Source organism: Rattus norvegicus, chromosome 3 (assembly GCF_036323735.1).
Source record: "Rattus norvegicus strain BN/NHsdMcwi chromosome 3, GRCr8, whole genome shotgun sequence".
In the NCBI taxonomy this organism is placed as follows: Eukaryota; Metazoa; Chordata; class Mammalia; order Rodentia; family Muridae; genus Rattus; species Rattus norvegicus.
This window is the reverse complement of record NC_086021.1, coordinates 116,204,497-116,223,124: the sequence shown is the minus strand read 5'-3', so window position 1 is coordinate 116,223,124 and position 18,628 is coordinate 116,204,497. Positions and strand designations below refer to the sequence as shown.

The following is an 18,628-nucleotide window of genomic DNA, read 5'->3' as shown; positions in this document are numbered from 1 at the left end:
ATCTTACGCCAACAGGTAAATGCAGCCTTCATCCATGATCTCTTTGCCATAGATGACCACCATTACAAACCATTACAACCAATCCAAATGCAGAGTTATGGAGTCAAGCCCAAAGGCTACATCTACAGAACTAACACACTGAAGGCTCAGGAACCAGAGGAAGAGGTGATGGGGAAATTATGTGGGTCAAAGAAACAGGAAGTGTGTAATGAGACTGCCTACTAGGAATAGAAGAAGCTAAAATGACAACATGTAGCCAACATCACTACGTAAACATCCGGTGACTAATGAATGCAAACCTCGCCCCTACACAAAGCAATCCACACAAGTAAGCACAACTTGTGGGAGTTGACTTTCATGTGGATTCTGAGGGTTGAATTCAAGTCATGAGGTTTGGCATCAAGTGCTTCAACCTGCCAAGCCACCTTGCTGGCCGTGGGTGTGCATTTCAGGTGGCCAGTCCAAAAGTCTGTGAGAGCAATAAGCTTGTTCAAACCAAAGGCTAGTTGTTGGCATGGTGAATTTAATTCAATCATTTTATTTCTTTTATAAGTGTTTAGTTTCAAATGCCTGGATATAATTTTATCTGAAGAGCCTAAAGAATGCTCAAGGGAATCTTTGCTTTCTGGTGCCCCAGCTGGAGAACAAAGAGGAATAGGAAATAAGATCAATCTTTCTTAAAATCTGTACCAGGTTGAGACACAAAGTTACATTTGACATTATACTTCTTAAACTTCTTTAAGAGATTGTGGAAATTTCTTTCCAAATATTACTTGAATACTTACTGCATTTTAAAATACCCATAGAAATTTCCAATTAGCTTTAAACTCTTTTGCCCCCATTAAACATTTTAAAAGCTTGGTCTTATCCTTACCTAATTTTATCTTTTTAAACAATGAAAGATTGATCATATTTTCCTACTTTCAAAAACCAAGAATGTGAATAAAACCATCTTCCCTCCATGCTAGTGACTGAACCTAAGACTTGTGTCCTCCCACAGAACTCCACTCACTGCCCAGTTTTCTTAATAGACTACCTAGGGCAGACAGAATAATCAAAATGTAAAAAATAGGCACTGTGACACATCTGCAGTGACAGCTACTGAGGAAGCTGAGGGAGGTCAGATTAGATCCAGGTACTGGAGACCAGCATCTGTAACACTGAGGCCATCAACACAATGAGAAATACATTTAATATGTTTTTAACTTTTGTTTGAGTATTTCATACATGTTTATGTTTTGATCAACTTTACCTGTAACGCCTTCCCATATCACCATTACTTTTGGTCAATACTTTTCGTGTGCCTTTTCAAAAAACAAAAAATCCCAGAGTCCAGAAGTCTATGTGTGTGTATATACATTTAAATTATTACAATTTACTGTGTGTGTTGTATGTGTCTGTGGGCATATGCATAACTGTGTATCTGGAGATCTGCTGACAAGCTGTAGGTGTCAATTCTATCATGTGGATCCCAGGAATGTATCTTTATCCACTAGACAATGCCACTGGTTCCAGAAATATATTTCTTAAAGGTAAAAAATATTTCAAGTATACTGATATACTCAGAAATTAATGACACTACTCCTACATTTAAGCAATGCTTCCTTTTTCTAACATGGCTAAGGTTCTGGTATCTAGTTGATTCTATATCAAGGGCAAAGACCATGCTTGATATGAAAAAGTAAGTTGTTACCTGTGGAATATATGAAGATTTGCAAATTCTCTTTGGACAATGCTTTGAGGAGAATAGTAGAGTCCCCGATCAATTTTGTAATATTCAGTCTTGAATGGTATGTTGTTAAAGTAGAAATGAGAAGAGCCAGTGGTAAGATTTTAAGGTGGGAATAAAATAAGTCTACAGAGCACAGTAGACTACTTATCCATTCCTGAGAAAAATGGGTATAAAAGAGGACAAGGATGGGGCTCTCGCTGGCAATATTCAAACGGATTAGTGTTAGAGCCTTTCCTGCTCCAAATTTGTCTATATGTTTAGTCTATATGTTGAGGAATATAGGTACAAATGCTGAAATGACAGCACATAGGATTATTATTTTATACCTTTACAGTTCTTAAATATAATAATTAAATTAGTAAAAGTATATAAAAATACATAGAACACAAAAGGTAATTTACTCATGTACAGGCCCTGAGAAGTTTCCACGTAAAAATTAAAATTATATACTTGCTTTAAAAAAAATAAAGATGCTTAGCTAGCATTAAGGATTCTACACATTCAAAATATATACTGTTCTTATACACATATTATATAATGACTGCAACAATAAGTTAATAGACTGCCAATATGCACCCCCCCCATACTGTGAATTATAATTTAGTTTGTATGTTTGGATTAGAATCTATTTCCCTCCTCCCCACTAAAAAGTAAACCCTGCTTACCTCTGTGTTTTCCTAGAAACCCCAGCACTTAGCATTATTTTGTTTACTAGTGTAGGAGTGAATTATGAAATGTAATTTTGATTTTTTTGATATCATACAGTAACTATTTTTAATAAGTATGATAGACTTTCATCAGGTCAATAAGTGATAAGTGGCAGTAGTGATGGTCATATGAGTTACTTTCTGCCAGGAACGATGGCAAACATTTCATATTCATGTCATCCAACCTTCATAATAATCATGCAAGGTTGGCTTACAAACGGAGGAACTTAGTAATTTTTCTAAATGTTATTACTGATAAGGCAGAAAGTGGACCCAGGTACAGATCTAAATCTCATGAGTAAGAAACAGCAAAGAATGCTTCCAAATGCGTACAGAAGCACAATAACATAGCTATGAGGTATTCCAAACTCAAGTAGAAAATTCTGATTCGACACTGTTTAGAACAGGGAACTATCCTCATTTACAGTTTCTATGTGGCTTAAACCTTCTGTCAGAGTCACTGATTTGACAGCCTTACAAACATCAGGGAAGAATGACAAATTGCACTGGAGGAAATATTAGCACTGACAGTGGGCAATTATTTTCTACCGCCTTTCATAGCATTAACAGCATAGTCATTTTATCATGTCTATTGATTTGCTGTATTAACTACAGTGGGACGAGATGCTCTTTAAAATAAAACATCTTAAATACCTGTAAATACTGGTTTAAAAATCAGAATACCTCTCAAGGCAAATCATTTTTGCTAACTGAAATAGTTCTTATAATACACTGAATTTAACAGCAAGTACTATTTATCAGCTCTATGGATTTCATATTGTCTAACATCAAAGGTCAAGAAAACCTTCCAATACCCAGGGTAAGAACCAAAGTGGAATGACATCACCAACAAAATTAGTTCTACTCCAATAATCCCCATTCATATTATAATGAGCAACAGTCAGCTTGGCTTTTTTGTAAAGGCAAGGCAAATGAGCGCCTACAGGAAAGGGCTGCAGAAACAGCAGAATTAGTAGCTGCTTTCTGGCCTCCAGGCAATTCATTCATTCATATTCTCTCTGTCTCTCTATCTCTCTGTGTCTCTGTCTCTGACTCTTTTGTGATCTTCAGCAACACAGGAGGGCAGTCAGGGTCGGTCTTGCCTGAGGCTAAAACTGGGCTCCAGACTGCCCAGAGAGCCTCTCAGCACAAAAGCTCCTCCCTTGACAGTAAAGCCCAGAAGTCGCACACTCACGTGTGCAGCTCAAGCAGGATACTCGGAATGTGGAATCCGGAAGGAACTTCACATTCTAGGGGCTGGACTGTGAGAGTCCTCAGTTTAAGTCTGAGAAAGGAGCAAGCTTCCTCTGGGGATTCAGAGGGAGAGCCCAGAACCTCGGTGCTGGGAAAAGCTTGCCTTGTCATGTACAGTCGGTAGCTCCGGATCCTCCCAGCCACAGTACCAAGGGGACCCTCGACCCGCATCTCCCGCCGAAAACTACTTTATCCGTTGACGTCGGATCCTCCACTCCGGTGACCCTCGAATCAACCCACGCGTCCCCAGACACAGCGTCCACCTCACTCACCTAGAAGTGACCGCGACAACTTGGCTGAGTTGGCTTCCAGGCGCTCCAAACACAGCCACAAATTCAAACCCAAGCCAGCTTCCTCAGCTATCCATTTCATTGGCTGCCGATCGGCTGACGTCAGCACGTCGGTCGTTTTCCCCGGCGTCTCGCAGTTTGGCGCCAGAGGCAGGGCCACACAGGCTGGAGGAGAAGCTGCTTTTCTGGGCGTCGCCGTGGCAACGCGCGCGGTCGTTTCCGGGAGCCTTGGCGGAGGTGGGCGGAGCTAGGGCGTCGGTGCAGGTGGGAAGCCACTACCTGGGATCTTTAGTTGTCCGCAGACCGTGGATCTGGGGCGTTATGGTCTTTGGGTGATGTGTTTCTCACAGGGCGAGAGGCGGAGTCTGCGGGCCTGTAAAAGGGCCTGGGCTATTTTGTTCTTTTTCCCTTTCTGATTAGTCAGGTTTCCAAGGATTAGGTCTCATGCTATGGAAGGTGTGGTGCCTTCATGTGGATTAATTGCAAGTGCAAGAATTCTGGTTCCAAGTCCCAAGTCTTCTTTTGTCAGGTCTTCCTGGCCTGCTCCCATTATTGTTGATTGAAAATATTTGCTATTTGACGGTATTTAACATGCACCAAGTATGACATTACAAAATAAAATCACTTAATGATATTGGCCTACGACATTATTGGATTATGTGATTCCTGTTCCAGATTGTATTATTTCTGAACGTATGCTTTAGAAAGAAAAATGCATGGAAACATGGGAAATATCTTTCCTAAGATAACTCATTTAAAATTTGGCAGGGTATTTTTTTTTTTTATATTTGTATTGTTGGCTAGGCAGGCCTTTTTTAAGTGAGTTGACATTCTCAGCCCTGTGGAAAAATTTAGTACAATCTGATTGTTGTTGTTTATATGACTCTCCATTTAGTAAGCAACTTGCAGATTTTAGGAGCATATTAGTACACACTGAGGTCAACATCCTTTCTTTCCTGGAGTTTAGATCCCTGTTAATTGAATATCACTGTAAAAATAGGATGCTATAGGGCAGAGGATCTATGTCTCTTTATGTATCTATACAATATATATACATATATATATTACTTTATTCACAAAACATATTATAAGATATAAACATATTGTTTTGATTTCATTGGGAGGAAACTGAAGCGTTAGACAAACCTCTATAGGAAATATTTGTCTTTTAAAACAAACCAATTCAAAATTCAGCTATTTGTTTTTAAAGTATTTTCTAGGTCAAGTGACTATAATATGATATTTTAATCTAATTTGAAAATATGTTCATCTTGACATCTTGAAAAATCATATTGGTAAATTATTAAATAGATATGTACATTTCATCTTTTTGTTTTGTTTGGACATCCACACCGTATAGGCTTCTTAGTGTCACAAGTGTAGCCACACCTAATCCAAATACTATCCATGTAATTTCAGTTCTGCATTGTACTTACTTTATAGCAGGGTTCCAATTATAACATCCATACTCTTGAGGAATCCCACATTTGATTAAAACGGAGAGGTTTTAACAATACAACCAATACAATTCTTGTGCAGTTGTCAACTCATGAGTTTGGCAGAAATAATAACAGGACGAGAGAACCTCATGCTTTTTAACAAAAATTAAAGAGTGGGGGCAGGCGACCGAAACTTCCAAAATGTACAGGGCTAAGAAAGTTGAAATTTCCACCTTTGGTTAGAAATTGGATGGTGTATGGAACCATTACTAAATTAATGTATTTTTGTAGTAGACAGAAAACTGAAAGTTAAAATCGCCGGACATCAAAACAATTCTTCTTTAAAAAAACAAAACAAAACAACAACAACAACAACAAAAAAAACCTAAAAAAGTTAGTTCTTAGTTTTCCAGGAAGATCTTTTGGAAACCCTTGACCCACAACACCTTTTTACAGTAGGTGCTGGGAGCTGCGGAACGAAAGGCAGACAGAACTCAGTCGCTCCGGAGGAGGGCCCGTCTGTCCGTTCTTACAAGTTTCCCCCACTCCGGACCTAGGTATATGCAAATCAGGTTCTTCCGCGTTTTAGCGTCGGGTCTGGCCCCAACTTAAAGGCTGACTGAGGACTCTTTTTGCCTCAGGTGAGGAGAAGTCCCTAGTTCGGTGCTGGAGACAGGGCTCTTTAGGTGAAAAGGTTGTGGGGAGTGAGTCCCCTCCCTGTAAGGAAACAGAAGCCCCTCCCCCAACTCCCTCGGGTGTGCTTGACAGCCTGGCTTTGGAGATCCCCAACTTACCCAGTCTTCCCTTTGAACACTGGCCAGGAAAGGCTGGGACCCTTTGTCTAATGGGTGCATTCCTCTCTTTTCCCTGTTTCCTCTCATTACCTCTCCCTCCAGCCCCCATGTCGCGTTTCTAGCCTTGAAATTAGAACAGTAGTTGTTAGCACCCTGAAGGAACTACTGTTTATCAGGCTCCAGTTTGTATTCCCACAGTTGAGAGAGTAACATGGCCGTTTTTGTGGTTTCCACTACTTCAAGGACCTTTGCCCATGTACAAAAGTTAAATGACTCACTAACAGTGCAATCTGCTGTAGAGGTCAGGTTTACTGACTGGCCGTAAATTAAACAATCTCACAACTTTGCAGAGAGATCTGTTTTCTTTGGGAGGAGACTGGGCTACAGAGAAGGAATTTCCTTTACAGTTTGCACCCAGATATTTTGAAGGCACTATCCTGACAAAGGGGGTTACTACAAATAATCAAAGGACTACAAATGAGCATTTATTCGTAACCCCTTCTTTTTGTTTACCTTGGTTATGAGCTAGTTAGTTATTTTTTTTTAAATTTGTCTTTACCTTGAACATAGTTCAATGAATGCATAAAATTTGAGTACAATAAAGAATGAAATGTTGGTGCAAACAATTTGGTGTCCATTTTTATTTGCTTTACCCCCACATTGTTTTGAGTTTTTTATTGACAGCAGTGCTTCCTTTAAAAAAAAAGAAAAGTCAAAATCTGCACGCGGGGCCCAAGAATAGCTTAAGTGTGTGTTCTTGTGAGAACCTGAGTTCAGTTCTCAGCACGCACATCCTCCTCCTTACCACGGCCTGTAACTGGAGCTCTGGGGGATACAATGCCTCGGGTCTCTGTGGGTTCCTGTATCCATGTGTAACCACAAATATGAAAATCAGTTATTAAAATGGTTGGGACATAGAGTATAGGTTGTTTAAATAGTCCAGATGCTCTTCTTTTGCCTAAACATTGTGTGTCTTTTATTGGCAATCTCACAACACTGTTACTTCTAAGTACAGGCAAAGCTCTACTTAGATGTAGTTCTAAGGTGTAGGAGTCTGTTTCCATTACAATACACTTCAAAAGATTTTATATATATATATACATATATATGCATATATACATGTATATACACACACACAGAGACATAGTTTATGTAGTGTACCTTTAAATTGCATGGTTACGTTAAATACTTCCATTGGATTATGTTATGTTATGAAGATAAAGATTTCAGGCTCGAAGATGCACTCTTGCATTATAGTTACAGTTATGGCTCAGACGATGTGGTAAGCTAATTAATTTCTTCAATTTGTAATAAAGGAATAATTACATTTAACTCCAAATTTAACTCCAAGAATTACGATAATTATCAAATGAGACACAAAGAATTTTGCTCTTAGAGCTGAATAACAGTGTTCTGATGTGCCCAGAAGAGGGCATCAGATCTCATTACAGATGGTTGTGAGCCATGTGGATGCTGGGATTTGAACTCAGGACCTCTGAAACAACAGTCAGTGCTCTTAACTATCTCTCCAACCTCCACAGAACTTATTCTTAAATAATTCTTAATCCACAAGGAAGGCAGCGTAGTGCCAACTGGGTATTTCCAGTGGAAGTATTACAAACATTGTTTGAAGCTACTTGGGTGAAACATAGATGGGTTCATTTTTTTTTCTGTTAATATGTTTGTATAAGTATCCCCTTCTCCATGTACATTTAGAAGAATTTCAAAATTTCTACAATTTCATTGTAGAAGAGAATGAGAAAGTTTGAGAAATTCAAAGGCTGTCTTCCCTGCTTGCTTGGGTTTAGGCCACAGAGAGCATACATTCACAAGTGAGGATCTGGGTTGTAGCTTAGAGGTAGAGAGTGAACTTAGTGGACTTAAAACCAATTAATTAATTGTAGTGTTTGGGAGGTTGAAGCAGATATCAAATTTGAGATTATCCTGGGTTCCACAGCAAGACTTGTCTCAGTTAAACAAGGGGTGAAACTGTATCTTAGTGTTTGATTGGGTATGTTGTATGGATAAACTGGATCGGATCTTTAGGACTCCCAAGTGGGGAAGAAAAGAAATAAATATCCAAACTTGCCTGGCTTAGCGTTTGCTAAGTTGTAATTTAATTTGGTGTGTACTTCAGGGATCGGGGGTGTGCTGTGGTAGTCTTTTCAGCGACTGCTTTGGAAATCTGCAAGATTTTCACAAAGTGATCATAGTTTCTTGTCTGAGTGCCCATGCTGACTCTTTTTCAGGGTCAGTCTTCTCAGATCTAAGTTAAACATATTAATCTAGCACTGGGAGAACACTAACTAAAACACATGGGATAAGGAATGAGCCGAAGCTCACGGAACGTGTTTGTATTCCCTGGAGAGCTCTAGCTGACCTTTTAGACAAGACTGCATGAACTTGGGTACGAGGCCCATAGACTCAGGTTAATCTTAAATTAATATTTTAAAGTTTCTCACCTACTCTTTAGAACTAATTAAGTTTAAAACAATTGCAGAAAATGAGTTCCTAATTTTCATATTGATGAGGGCTGAAAATTGATGGTTTTAGAATTCATAAAGGGACCACAAAATTGTATTTATTTAATTAATTAGTTAATTAATTTTTGAAGTTCAGGTTGGCCTCCTCAGACATTCCTCCTGCTTTAGCTTCCTCTGTTCTGAAATTGTAGTTGTAGTCATCATGCACATTGATAAATTACACTTAATTATGTTTGCGTGTTCACTTAGGTTTCTTGTTTCATGGAAGAAACCCAGTCAGATTCACTTGCTTAGATGATTAGTCTTAAATTTTAAAATAATTAGAAACCAAAAGTCATCATATTTTAATTCTCTTCTAGATTTCTTGACCTACAGAATGCTTCGATATCCATATTTTTGCAGAACGTATAATAGACTGTTTTCATACTTTGTGGATTCTGGTGCATTTAATTTGGATGTCTGTCCCCACACAATCCACACTACAGCAGCAATGCATACTGAATATAAAGCCTCGGAAGGGATAGCTCTGTGTGATACTCAGAAGGTATATAGATCTGAAGAGACGGATTCTGAAGCCATGGCTAAATTACATATCCCAGTAATGGTGGATGAAGTTGTTCAGTGCTTGACACCACAAAAGGGACAGGTGAGTTGATTTTCTAAAATTGTTTTAACTTTCTATTGAGTGGCAATTCACCTATCATAAAGTTCACCTTTTAAGGGTATATGATGTTCTTTAGCTTGTCCTTACATTCAGTGACTTAATGTGTTTTAATGATTACCCATGTTGTAGCATGTGTTTTTTAGTTTTATCCCTATGTATGTATGTATGTATGTATGTATGTATGTATGTATGTATGCATGCATGGATGTAAGCAAGCATACATATGGTTTTGGCATCAAATCCAGAGTGTTACACATATTCAGCAGTGCTCTCTCACTGAGCTACAACCATAGCCATACCTTGTTCTTTTTTGACTACAGGTTTTTCCATGGTATACTATGTTTTGTTTAGCCAGTCATTGGTCTTTGGCTGTGCTTTTGTTATTAACTATGTTGTGGTTATCATTGATGTAAGTTTTATGAACTCCAGATTTTGTGTGGATGTACAATTTCAATTCTTTTATGTACATACTCATATAGATAGACTGCTCTCATGATTGGCAGTTTAGAGAAATCTGAGAAATTATTTACCTGAGTTCATTAAAAAGCAATTTAAAATCTATGAATCATTTACATCTGGAAAAACTCTATGGCTGAAGTTATGGAAAGTGAAATGGCTGCCATGCTTCATGATTTTCATGCCTTCATGATTATGGACTGAACCTCTGAACCTGTAAGCCAACACCAAATAAATGTTGTACTTTTAAGAGTTGCCTTGGTCATGGTGGTTGTTCACAACAGTAAAACCCTAACTAAGACAGAAATTGGTACTAGGGAATGGGGTATTGTGATAGGCCTGACCATGCTTTTGTTTGGAAGAATGTGGATTTGGGGACTTTGGGTTTGGAAAGTGACGGAATGCTCTACGTGGGGTTTAATGGGCCATCCTGGTAGGGATGCGGAAGACTTTGTTGCTGAGCGTGATTTAAACTGTGCAGACCTGGCCCAAGAGGTTTCAGAGGAGAAGAATTTCAGTATGTGGTGTAGAGACTTTTTGTGGTATTTTGGTGAAGAATGTGACTGCTTGTCTGAAGAGTATACCTGAGGCTAAAGTAAAGAGATTTATATTAATTGAATTGACAAAGGAAGTCTCCAAAAAGCCCATTGGAAACTTGGCTCTTTGGTTAAGTCTCATGAAGAGCATTTTAAACAAGCATGGCAAGCTTAGAAAGGAAAAACACAAAATATGTGGTTTCAGTATTAAAGGGGCCAGGATATGAAGTGGAGCTGAATCCTGTGTTCATGGATATTAAGTGAATTAAGGCAGTAGTGACCTTGGGGCAAGATCCAACCCAGCTAAATTTAGAACCGGGGATGGTAATAAAAGCCTTTAATCGCTGGAGGCAAAGACACGCAGATCTCGAGATGCAGAGCCAGTGGGCCATCTGCTAAGGAAAGCTGCTAACAGGGAGGAAACCAACCTAGGAGTTCAAGGCCAGTGTAGAACAGAACGAGTTCTAGGTGAAGGAAAACTTAAATCCAGGCATGGTGGACCACACCTTTAATCCCAGTGTTTAGGAGCTAGTCATGCAGATCTCTGAGTTCAAAGTCAGCCTACAGAGCAAGTTCCAGGACAGTCAAGCTTAGGCAGTGAAGGAGTTGGGAAACAGAAACCTAGTGAAAATGTACTAGAACAAGGAGGGGTGTGTTTCAGCTCCTGCAATCAGGAGAACTTGGTAGCTTTGGCCACACGGCTCTGGCTTTGGAGTCCTGAATAGAAGGGACCACTGGGACAATTGATGCTGGTTAGCTGCAGCTAAGAAATTAGTGGATATTGAGAGGAGACCAGCATCACTGAGGTGAAATCTTCTGGGATGCTTTTTTCTGAGAGGACAAAGAAGCTGTGTTCCAGAGAGAGCCAAGGTTGGACCACATGCTGGAGCTATACTTGCTAATGTGTAGGAGTCACCCAGGTCGTGCTGGTTTTGAAGGCATGAAGGGGCCATGGAGAGGAGCTGTGACTTTACATTGTGAAAGGCTATGGAAGGCCATTGGTCAATTGCAGCCTCAGTTGCAGTTGATGGCCCAGAACACAAGGGGTCATGCAAAGGAGTTATGTCTTGGCACCATGAAGAGAGCCTATGAGAGGCTATTGGTGAGGCACAGTTGCAGCAGAAAACCCCAGAGTATTGGAGATGCCAGTACCATGGGATGATACAGCAGTGGCAGTGGAGTGGATCAACCTGAGCTTAGAGTGCTACAGAGGGCAGAGGTGGAGTAGTGACACCAGCCCCTTGGAGGAACCCAGGGGATCATGTGTGGATCTTAGACATTTAAACAAGAAGTTGTAATATTGAAGTTGCCTTGGAGACCCCCAAGATGTTCGAGATGCCAGAGCCAGTGGGCTATCTGCTAAGGAAAGCTGCTAACAGGGAGTGAAACCAACCCAGGCGAAACAAGTTTGTTGCAGTCAACAAAGACGAAAAAGGAGCTGAGGTCTGAAGACCGCTGTGACATCAGTCGTAGAGATGCAGTTTGGAACTTGCCCAGATGGTTTCCTGTCTTGCTTTGGGGATTACAGTTAAGTGATTGGATGAATCTCAGAGGAGACATTTAACTTTGGACTTTTAACACTGTTGAGGCTCCTATAGAATATGGGGACTTTGGAAGTTGGACTAAATGTATTTTGTTTTATTCTATGTTTAGGTATTGTCCCCATAGACTCATATGCTTAAACAAGCCTATGGGGTCAGGGAGTGGAATATGATGGCTTGTGTGTGCTTGGCCCAGAGAGTGGCACTATTAGAAATTGTGGCCCTGTTGCAGTAGGTGTGGTCGTCTTGGTGTAGGTGTGTTACTCTGGTTGTAGGCTTAAGACCCTCATTTTAGCTGCCTGGAAATCAGGCTTCCTCTAGCAGCCTTCAGCTGAAGATGTAGAACTCTCTCTCAGCTCTGCCTGCACCACACCTGCCTGGATGCTGCCATGCCCATGCCTTGGTGATTATAGCCAGTCCCAATTAAGTGTCCTTGTAAGAGTTGCCTTGGTCATATTGTCTGTTCCCAGCAGTAAAACCCTAACTAGAACAGTAGGGGAGGGAGGGGAAAAGGGTGAGTTTGAAGGGGAGAGGAAGGGAGACCAGGAACAAATGAGAGAGGGTAGAAGAAAGACAAAGAGATATTAAAGGGTTGGCATATGTCAAGTATAGAATCCTTTATCTACAGAGGTGTCTGATAGGCTAGAGATCCCGGGAAGTAACTGCTTGAGTGCAAAACAAGTTTGTAGTTTCTTATTTTAGTGGAGAGTGTTCTTTCTTTTATTAACTTTCTCTTCCCATATTACAGAATCTAATTTGTTCTACTTGGAGCCTGCCAAGTTAAATATTCCTATTTTTCTAAAATCTCCTTCATAGAAACTTCTAATATTTGATTACATTCTGGACATTTTGACTTGATTATATTGATACATGAAATTAACCATTATCCTTTCTTACTATTAGTTTTGTTGGTAAGAATAAATATAATTTTGTACAAAATATTTTGAATCTATAAGAGATCACACAAATGTTAGACAATACAATATTAAAAAAAGGGAAAACTATAACCTGACAAGTTTTTATATTTATTAAAGATAAAAAACTATAATGCTAAAATTTCTTCAAATGTCATTTTATAATACTGATAATTTTTTTATGTTTTGACTTCAGATATTATATATATATACACATATATATTTATATATGAATATGGTTTTTGAGTTAGTTCTTTTATTTTACAAGTAATTCCTACTGTTGTGCATGGTGACTTACTCTGTTAATCCCAGCATGTGAGAGATAAAGCCAGGTGGATCTCTGTGAGTTTGAGGCCAAGCCAGTAATAATAGTAACTAAAAAAAAAATCACATGTTGCTGCTTCCAGTATATGGAGTATATGGGAGACATATTGATTATTAGTTAAGAGCAAGGATTCTAGACTTCTATCTAGTTTGGACAATACATCCATATGCATACAGAATTCTTACATTATGTAGTTTTTTTCCTAGAGATTTCTACAAGCTGGATCAGGTAATCTAGAGGGATTGAATGCTGCTCATCATGTATTTGTTTTATCATTAAAGCATTTTTTACCTCAACCCAGATTAACTTAGTTTATCTGGCATGTTCGGAAGAGTCAATGTGTGCTAACCTTTAGGTGAATGCTATAACTCAGAAAGAACTCTATATGCATGTAGATTTAAGCACGTTCACAGAGGCTGGAACTTTCTGTTGAATAAAACTTCATTGAATGAAATTTTCTTTATTTCCTGTAGAGATTGTTAATGGAAAGATAACAAAACCCATATTAATGTACAATTTATGCATCATCCTAGTCAAAGGGCTGGGACATGTTTCTAAATATACTTAAAAATATTGAAATACACGTTGTCTTTTATGCAACTTACACATGAGGGAGAGTATAAGGTAGTACTGCCTGTGAGTGACTTCTGATTTGATTTCTGGACCTCAACAATGAAAGCACATTTTGTCAATTTGCTGAACTCTCTTGGGAGAACATAACATTTATTTTGTGCTTATTCATAGAGTAGAAAGAGAAACAAAAAGAAGCCCTACTGACTCCCCTAGTAAATCTGTACTATGTTTGCTCTGTTCTGAAACCAAAGGGGGAAAACGTAGGTGAGTCTACAACCTGAGCCATGCTGTTGTTTCATTCTGTTCAGCTTCTTGTGAAACGGTAATCCTGGTTGATTTTGACATTTCCATTCTCCTGATTTCAGTCTGATATTCCAGGAACTTTTAATAGAAAGTTTAATTTTATGGATGTTATTTCTGAAAAATTCCAAGTGAGGCACACACAGAGATAATGTTATTTTTACCTTTTGAGCTGTCTGGCAGGCAGCTTTGTTCACTATTCCCTTAATCCTCAAGTAATAAAGAATTGGTGACAGGCCTTGGACAGGAAAGGTCTTCATTTCATCCAGAATCCATTATTTGCTCCTCTCCTTCCTGTACCTTCTCCCCAGATCATTTTACTTTGCAAACTGTGAGTCATGCATGCGCTTGTACCTTGCACCTACTTAATTATCATTTCCTACACCTCCTTCAATGGCAAATTTAGAGATGGAACTTTTGATCGGAACAGGAACTAATGAAAGCATTTTGTTTTAAGTGAAGTCTGAAGGAATGGCACACTTATTTGTTTATCTAATGTTTAGAAGGTACTGACCTGAAGAAGCGAATGGCTTTGGAAATTTGCTCAGAATTCTAGCTAGTTCTGCACATACAATGGATGTATCAATTTGTTTGAATTCTAAGGAAAGAACTGCTTGTCTTTCGTTGCTTAGGTCGTTCAGAATAGCCAAATGAGTCCCAGTTCTGCAGTTCTGTCTAGGTTTTGCTTTGTCTATTTTGTTCTTTTTTTTTTTTTTTTTTCGGAGCTGGGGACCGAACCCAGGGCCTTGCGCTTCCTAGGCAAGCGCTCTACCACTGAGCTAAATCCCCAACCCCGCTTTGTCTATTTTAATTATTCATCTATTTGATTCTGAGAGTCAATCCGAAGACCTGGCACTCTATAGAGAAGCACTGTCCCCACTATGTTTGATAAGAATATATTAGTTACCTCAGAATATTTTCCTCATTTCAAAGATGTATTAGTCTGGGCTATATTGATTAATTTTTCAATATTTCAAATCTGAAAATAGTACTGTCTTCCCTACTTTATGAGATGATAACAATCTAGAGGTTATTATTAGTTGTTTATAGTTTATAATCCTAGGAGTGTTGATTTGGTTTGGAACCTTACGGCTCTGTCAGAGTCGTGAGTTATAAGGGAATGGTCAGGGTGGAGAGAAGACAGACCTTTCAAATGCACGTCTGCATTAATGTTTCTAGATGTAAGTTCCACTTTCTTGTACTGCTAAGCTATATAATCGTCAGTCGATCGACTTAATAGATGTAGTGGGCGACCTCACGGTCCAGTTCCATCTCAGTAGCTGAATCAGCCTGAGATGATGTCTTCAACACCAAGCTTACTATGCTTTGTATGTAAATCCTAACACTTTCCTGGTACACTGAGCTCTGGGAGGGCTGGGATTCTTGGGTCTTGCTTGCTGTCACCTATCTGGTGCTTAGCCCAAGGATTGCTACATATTTGTTTCATTAATGATGTTTTACATGGATGGATAAAGGCAAACCAGAGGACAAATGTGACGAAGCAAGAAGAATAGTGTTCCTTCGTGTTAAGATAGCTTCTCTGGCTTTATAGAATGTTCAGCAGCCTTTGTGTGGCGACTTGTCTGGTCAAATAACTAGGGGAAATCTGGACAGGAAGCAGAAACAAGGCCACCGGAACTGACAAGAACAGCATATGATGACCTGCTAAGAATACAAGGTTAATTTTTAAATATTTCACAATTTCAAGTATCCACTTAGGACAACATTTGATAGCAAATTTTATAATTACTGGATTTGATAAAGTTATGGTGCTGTTCAATTTTTCATTTCATTGATAATGTACATGTATGTATGCATTCATGACCACAGTACTGAACAGTAGACTGTTCTGTTCTGACTGAATGTCAGGCAAACACTGCCATTCAGATGAACCCCTAGAATTCCCTAGTCCCATAATTGTTTACTAAAATTGCATTTCTGTTCTTGTAGTATGCTTAAAATCACTAGCAATCTTTTACTTGAGAATCTTCTACTTTAAATGAAAATAAACATCAAAGAGAAAAATGCCAAGATCGTTTCCCTTCTTTGAGTACTGAAGGCTTATGACAGCAGGAAGGAGCTTGTTTTGTTCGACCCTGGGTTTTTAACAGTTACTCATTCTTAGATGACAAGGAAAGTGGTGCAGTCTGGCCAGTGGCTGCACTTCTGTTTTCTTTAAAAAGCTACATTTTAGATAGAACAACTATCAGGAATCAGTAATCCCCTTCACCCCTTTTTAACGTAGCTTCTCTAGGGCATTGTTTTTCCTCATTGCATCTACCTTTGAAGAGTGTTTTTGTCTTAAAAATATCATATAGCACATTACGTGGCTATTGAGTTGTTTTCTTAGTGTGATATTGCTAATGCTGTGCAGGTAAATGTTTCCGTCCTGGGTCTAGGAGTAGAGGTTAATGTGACCTTCTAAGAACAACTCTGAATTTTGAGGTTGTAGATAATCTGCGCTATTCCTGCTCCCCACGTCAAGCTGACAGCCTGGTGCCGTGGCGTGTACAGTTGCCTGCACTTCTCAGGGTTTGTACCACCTGCAATCCAGTTCTTCCGCACAGTAGTGCTTTCTTAGTCTGACTATCCACTTGCTTTCCCTGTGTCCTCTGGGGAATATCTCGATCATATTTCAAAATATAGGATTGTTAGTTTAACCTTTGCCAAGTATCTTGGAAAATCTAGTGACTATCTCCCATCCTGTCCGTCTTCCTTCTCTCCTTCTCTCCATCCCTCTCTCCCTCACTTCCCCCCATCCCTCAAATATGGTATTGCTACATGTAGCCTAGGCTGGCCTCCAACTGTAGTTTAAGTTGGTATTGAGATATTCCTTCTGACATATCCTCCTGAGATTATGGGCATTAGCCTCCTCTTAGAACCTTTCCTATTTCAAAGTGAAGAAATGCTTTATGTTATATAATATTTATAGACTGCCACAATATTAAAAGCTCATTCAACTCAAGGACAATGTCTTTCATTTCTTTGCATTTCTAGGATGCATGACTCATATTGTAGGATAGCAATGAACGTTTACGTATAGTTGCAATGGTAATTTATGATGCTGATTTAACTTAATTGGCTTTCTTGTTTACACAGGATCTGAGGACATTGCAATCATTGGGGTTCATGTTACACAATAATACCTTTCTTCATTTGTTCAATAAATTTGTGAAGAACTTGCTTTGCTTATTTTGATACTACATTCTAAAAGCGTTCAAAACCATGTTCACCTTGGTCAGCAGGTGCAGCTCTATAGCAGAGCAGCTGGGCTGTGCCTGCCAGCCCTCAGCAGACAGTCATGAGCCTGCTACTCTCTAATGTAGTTAACAATGGTCTGCTCAACGTGAGGAGAGCAGTGTGCTTAAATTGAAGACTTCTAAGGCAAATTATCCTTTTGTCTCCATGTTGTTTTGCAGTTTCTGGAAGTAGATAGGTTTTCATTAGTTTAGAAAATACTAATAAAGTAATTTGTTATATTAATTTTCTTTTGTGGGTTTTATGTTATTTTACATATTTATTCTGAGTGCTTCTAGAGAATATCTTAATAAAATTTCAAATCTCATTAGAAGTTTTCATGATTAGCTTTGTGTTTATTACTTGTGTAACTTTGTGGTATTGTATGTTTTTTTTTTTTTAATCTGTTACTTGGGATGCTAATACCGTTTTCAGAGAAGCTGTATTTACAGGGATGAAATAAACATTTTTTTCATTTTTTAAAGTCTTCTAGGGAATCAACAGTAACCAAAACACCCAAGAAAGAAAACATTGCATTTTATTTTTTTATTTATTTATTTATTTTTATTAACTTGAGTATTTCTAATATACATTTCAAGTGTTATTCCCTTTCCCGGTTTCCGGGCAAACATCCCCCTCCCCCCTCCCCTTCCTAAAGCTGTATTTACAGGGATGAAATAAACATTTTTTCATTTTTTAAAGTCTTCTAGGGAATCAACAGTAACCAAAACACCCAAGAAAGAAAACATTGCATTTTATATTTGGTCCTTTGGTAAATACTTTAATATATTCTTCATTATAAAATTATAGCTTATCAGTAGTATTGTTATTCCTTAGTTTTACATTTTCCCCCAAAACAAGCAATATAGAAATTCCTCCTGTGAGTATGTGTTCAGTAGTATAGTGCCCAGTGCTAAGTTTTCATTTTCTGTAGTTGGTAAAATTATATTCATTTAATGAATGTATCTACTAATAGTAATTTATATTAATATGTATCTATTTATTAAACGTTTATTTTGATAATAAGAAATGTAAAAACCTAATACAGAATAAGTTTTTGGTAATCTTCAGATTTTATTCATTTATACCTATCTACGTGTCTATCTGTTTCTCTATAAATGTATGTATATGTTTATAATTAAGTGAACTACTAGGCCATGCCAATGGTGCTAGTGTTTATTTACTTTATACGTTCTGTCTATTTTTTAATTATATATATATATATATGTGTGTGTGTGTGTGTGTGTGTGTGTGTAGAATGCATTTTGATCATACCCAGCATTCTTGTTATTCTTTCCCAGACCTTGTTGTTATCTTTGTCCCACTTTCTCTGAAAACGGTATTAACATCCCAAGTAACAGATAATAAAAAAAAAAATACAAT

General features: G+C 38.4%; 2 protein-coding genes across 21 annotated transcripts in view; one reads left to right on the top strand and one right to left on the bottom strand.

The window, feature by feature from the left end:
• Window positions 1-4,118, bottom strand: part of Kif18a (kinesin family member 18A) — a 60,372-nt gene extending 56,254 nt beyond the window's left edge. For 3 of the 6 annotated variants that reach the window (XM_039105450.2, XM_017591908.3, XM_063284155.1), the window contains exon 1: window positions 3,966-4,101. Coding sequence is in view for 1 of the 6 variants with exons in the window: in NM_001137642.1 (NP_001131114.1) it covers window positions 3,966-4,065 (100 nt within the window). In the remaining 5 variants the exon portion in view is untranslated. Of the gene's footprint in view, window positions 1-1,693; window positions 1,887-3,965 lie in introns of all 6 variants that reach the window. The other 3 variants (XM_039105451.2, XM_039105452.2, NM_001137642.1) reach the window with 3 other exon arrangements.
• Window positions 4,114-18,628, top strand: part of Mettl15 (methyltransferase 15, mitochondrial 12S rRNA N4-cytidine) — a 177,532-nt gene continuing 163,017 nt past the window's right edge. For 4 of the 15 annotated variants that reach the window (XR_010064579.1, XM_008762084.4, XM_063283311.1 and 1 more), the window contains exons 1-3: window positions 4,133-4,247; window positions 5,879-6,063; window positions 9,059-9,345. Coding sequence is in view for 14 of the 15 variants with exons in the window: in XM_008762084.4 (XP_008760306.1) it covers window positions 9,076-9,345 (270 nt within the window). In the remaining variant the exon portion in view is untranslated. Of the gene's footprint in view, window positions 4,248-5,878; window positions 6,064-9,058; window positions 9,346-18,628 lie in introns of those variants that run through there. The other 11 variants (XM_006234686.5, XM_063283309.1, XM_017591566.3 and 8 more) reach the window with 9 other exon arrangements.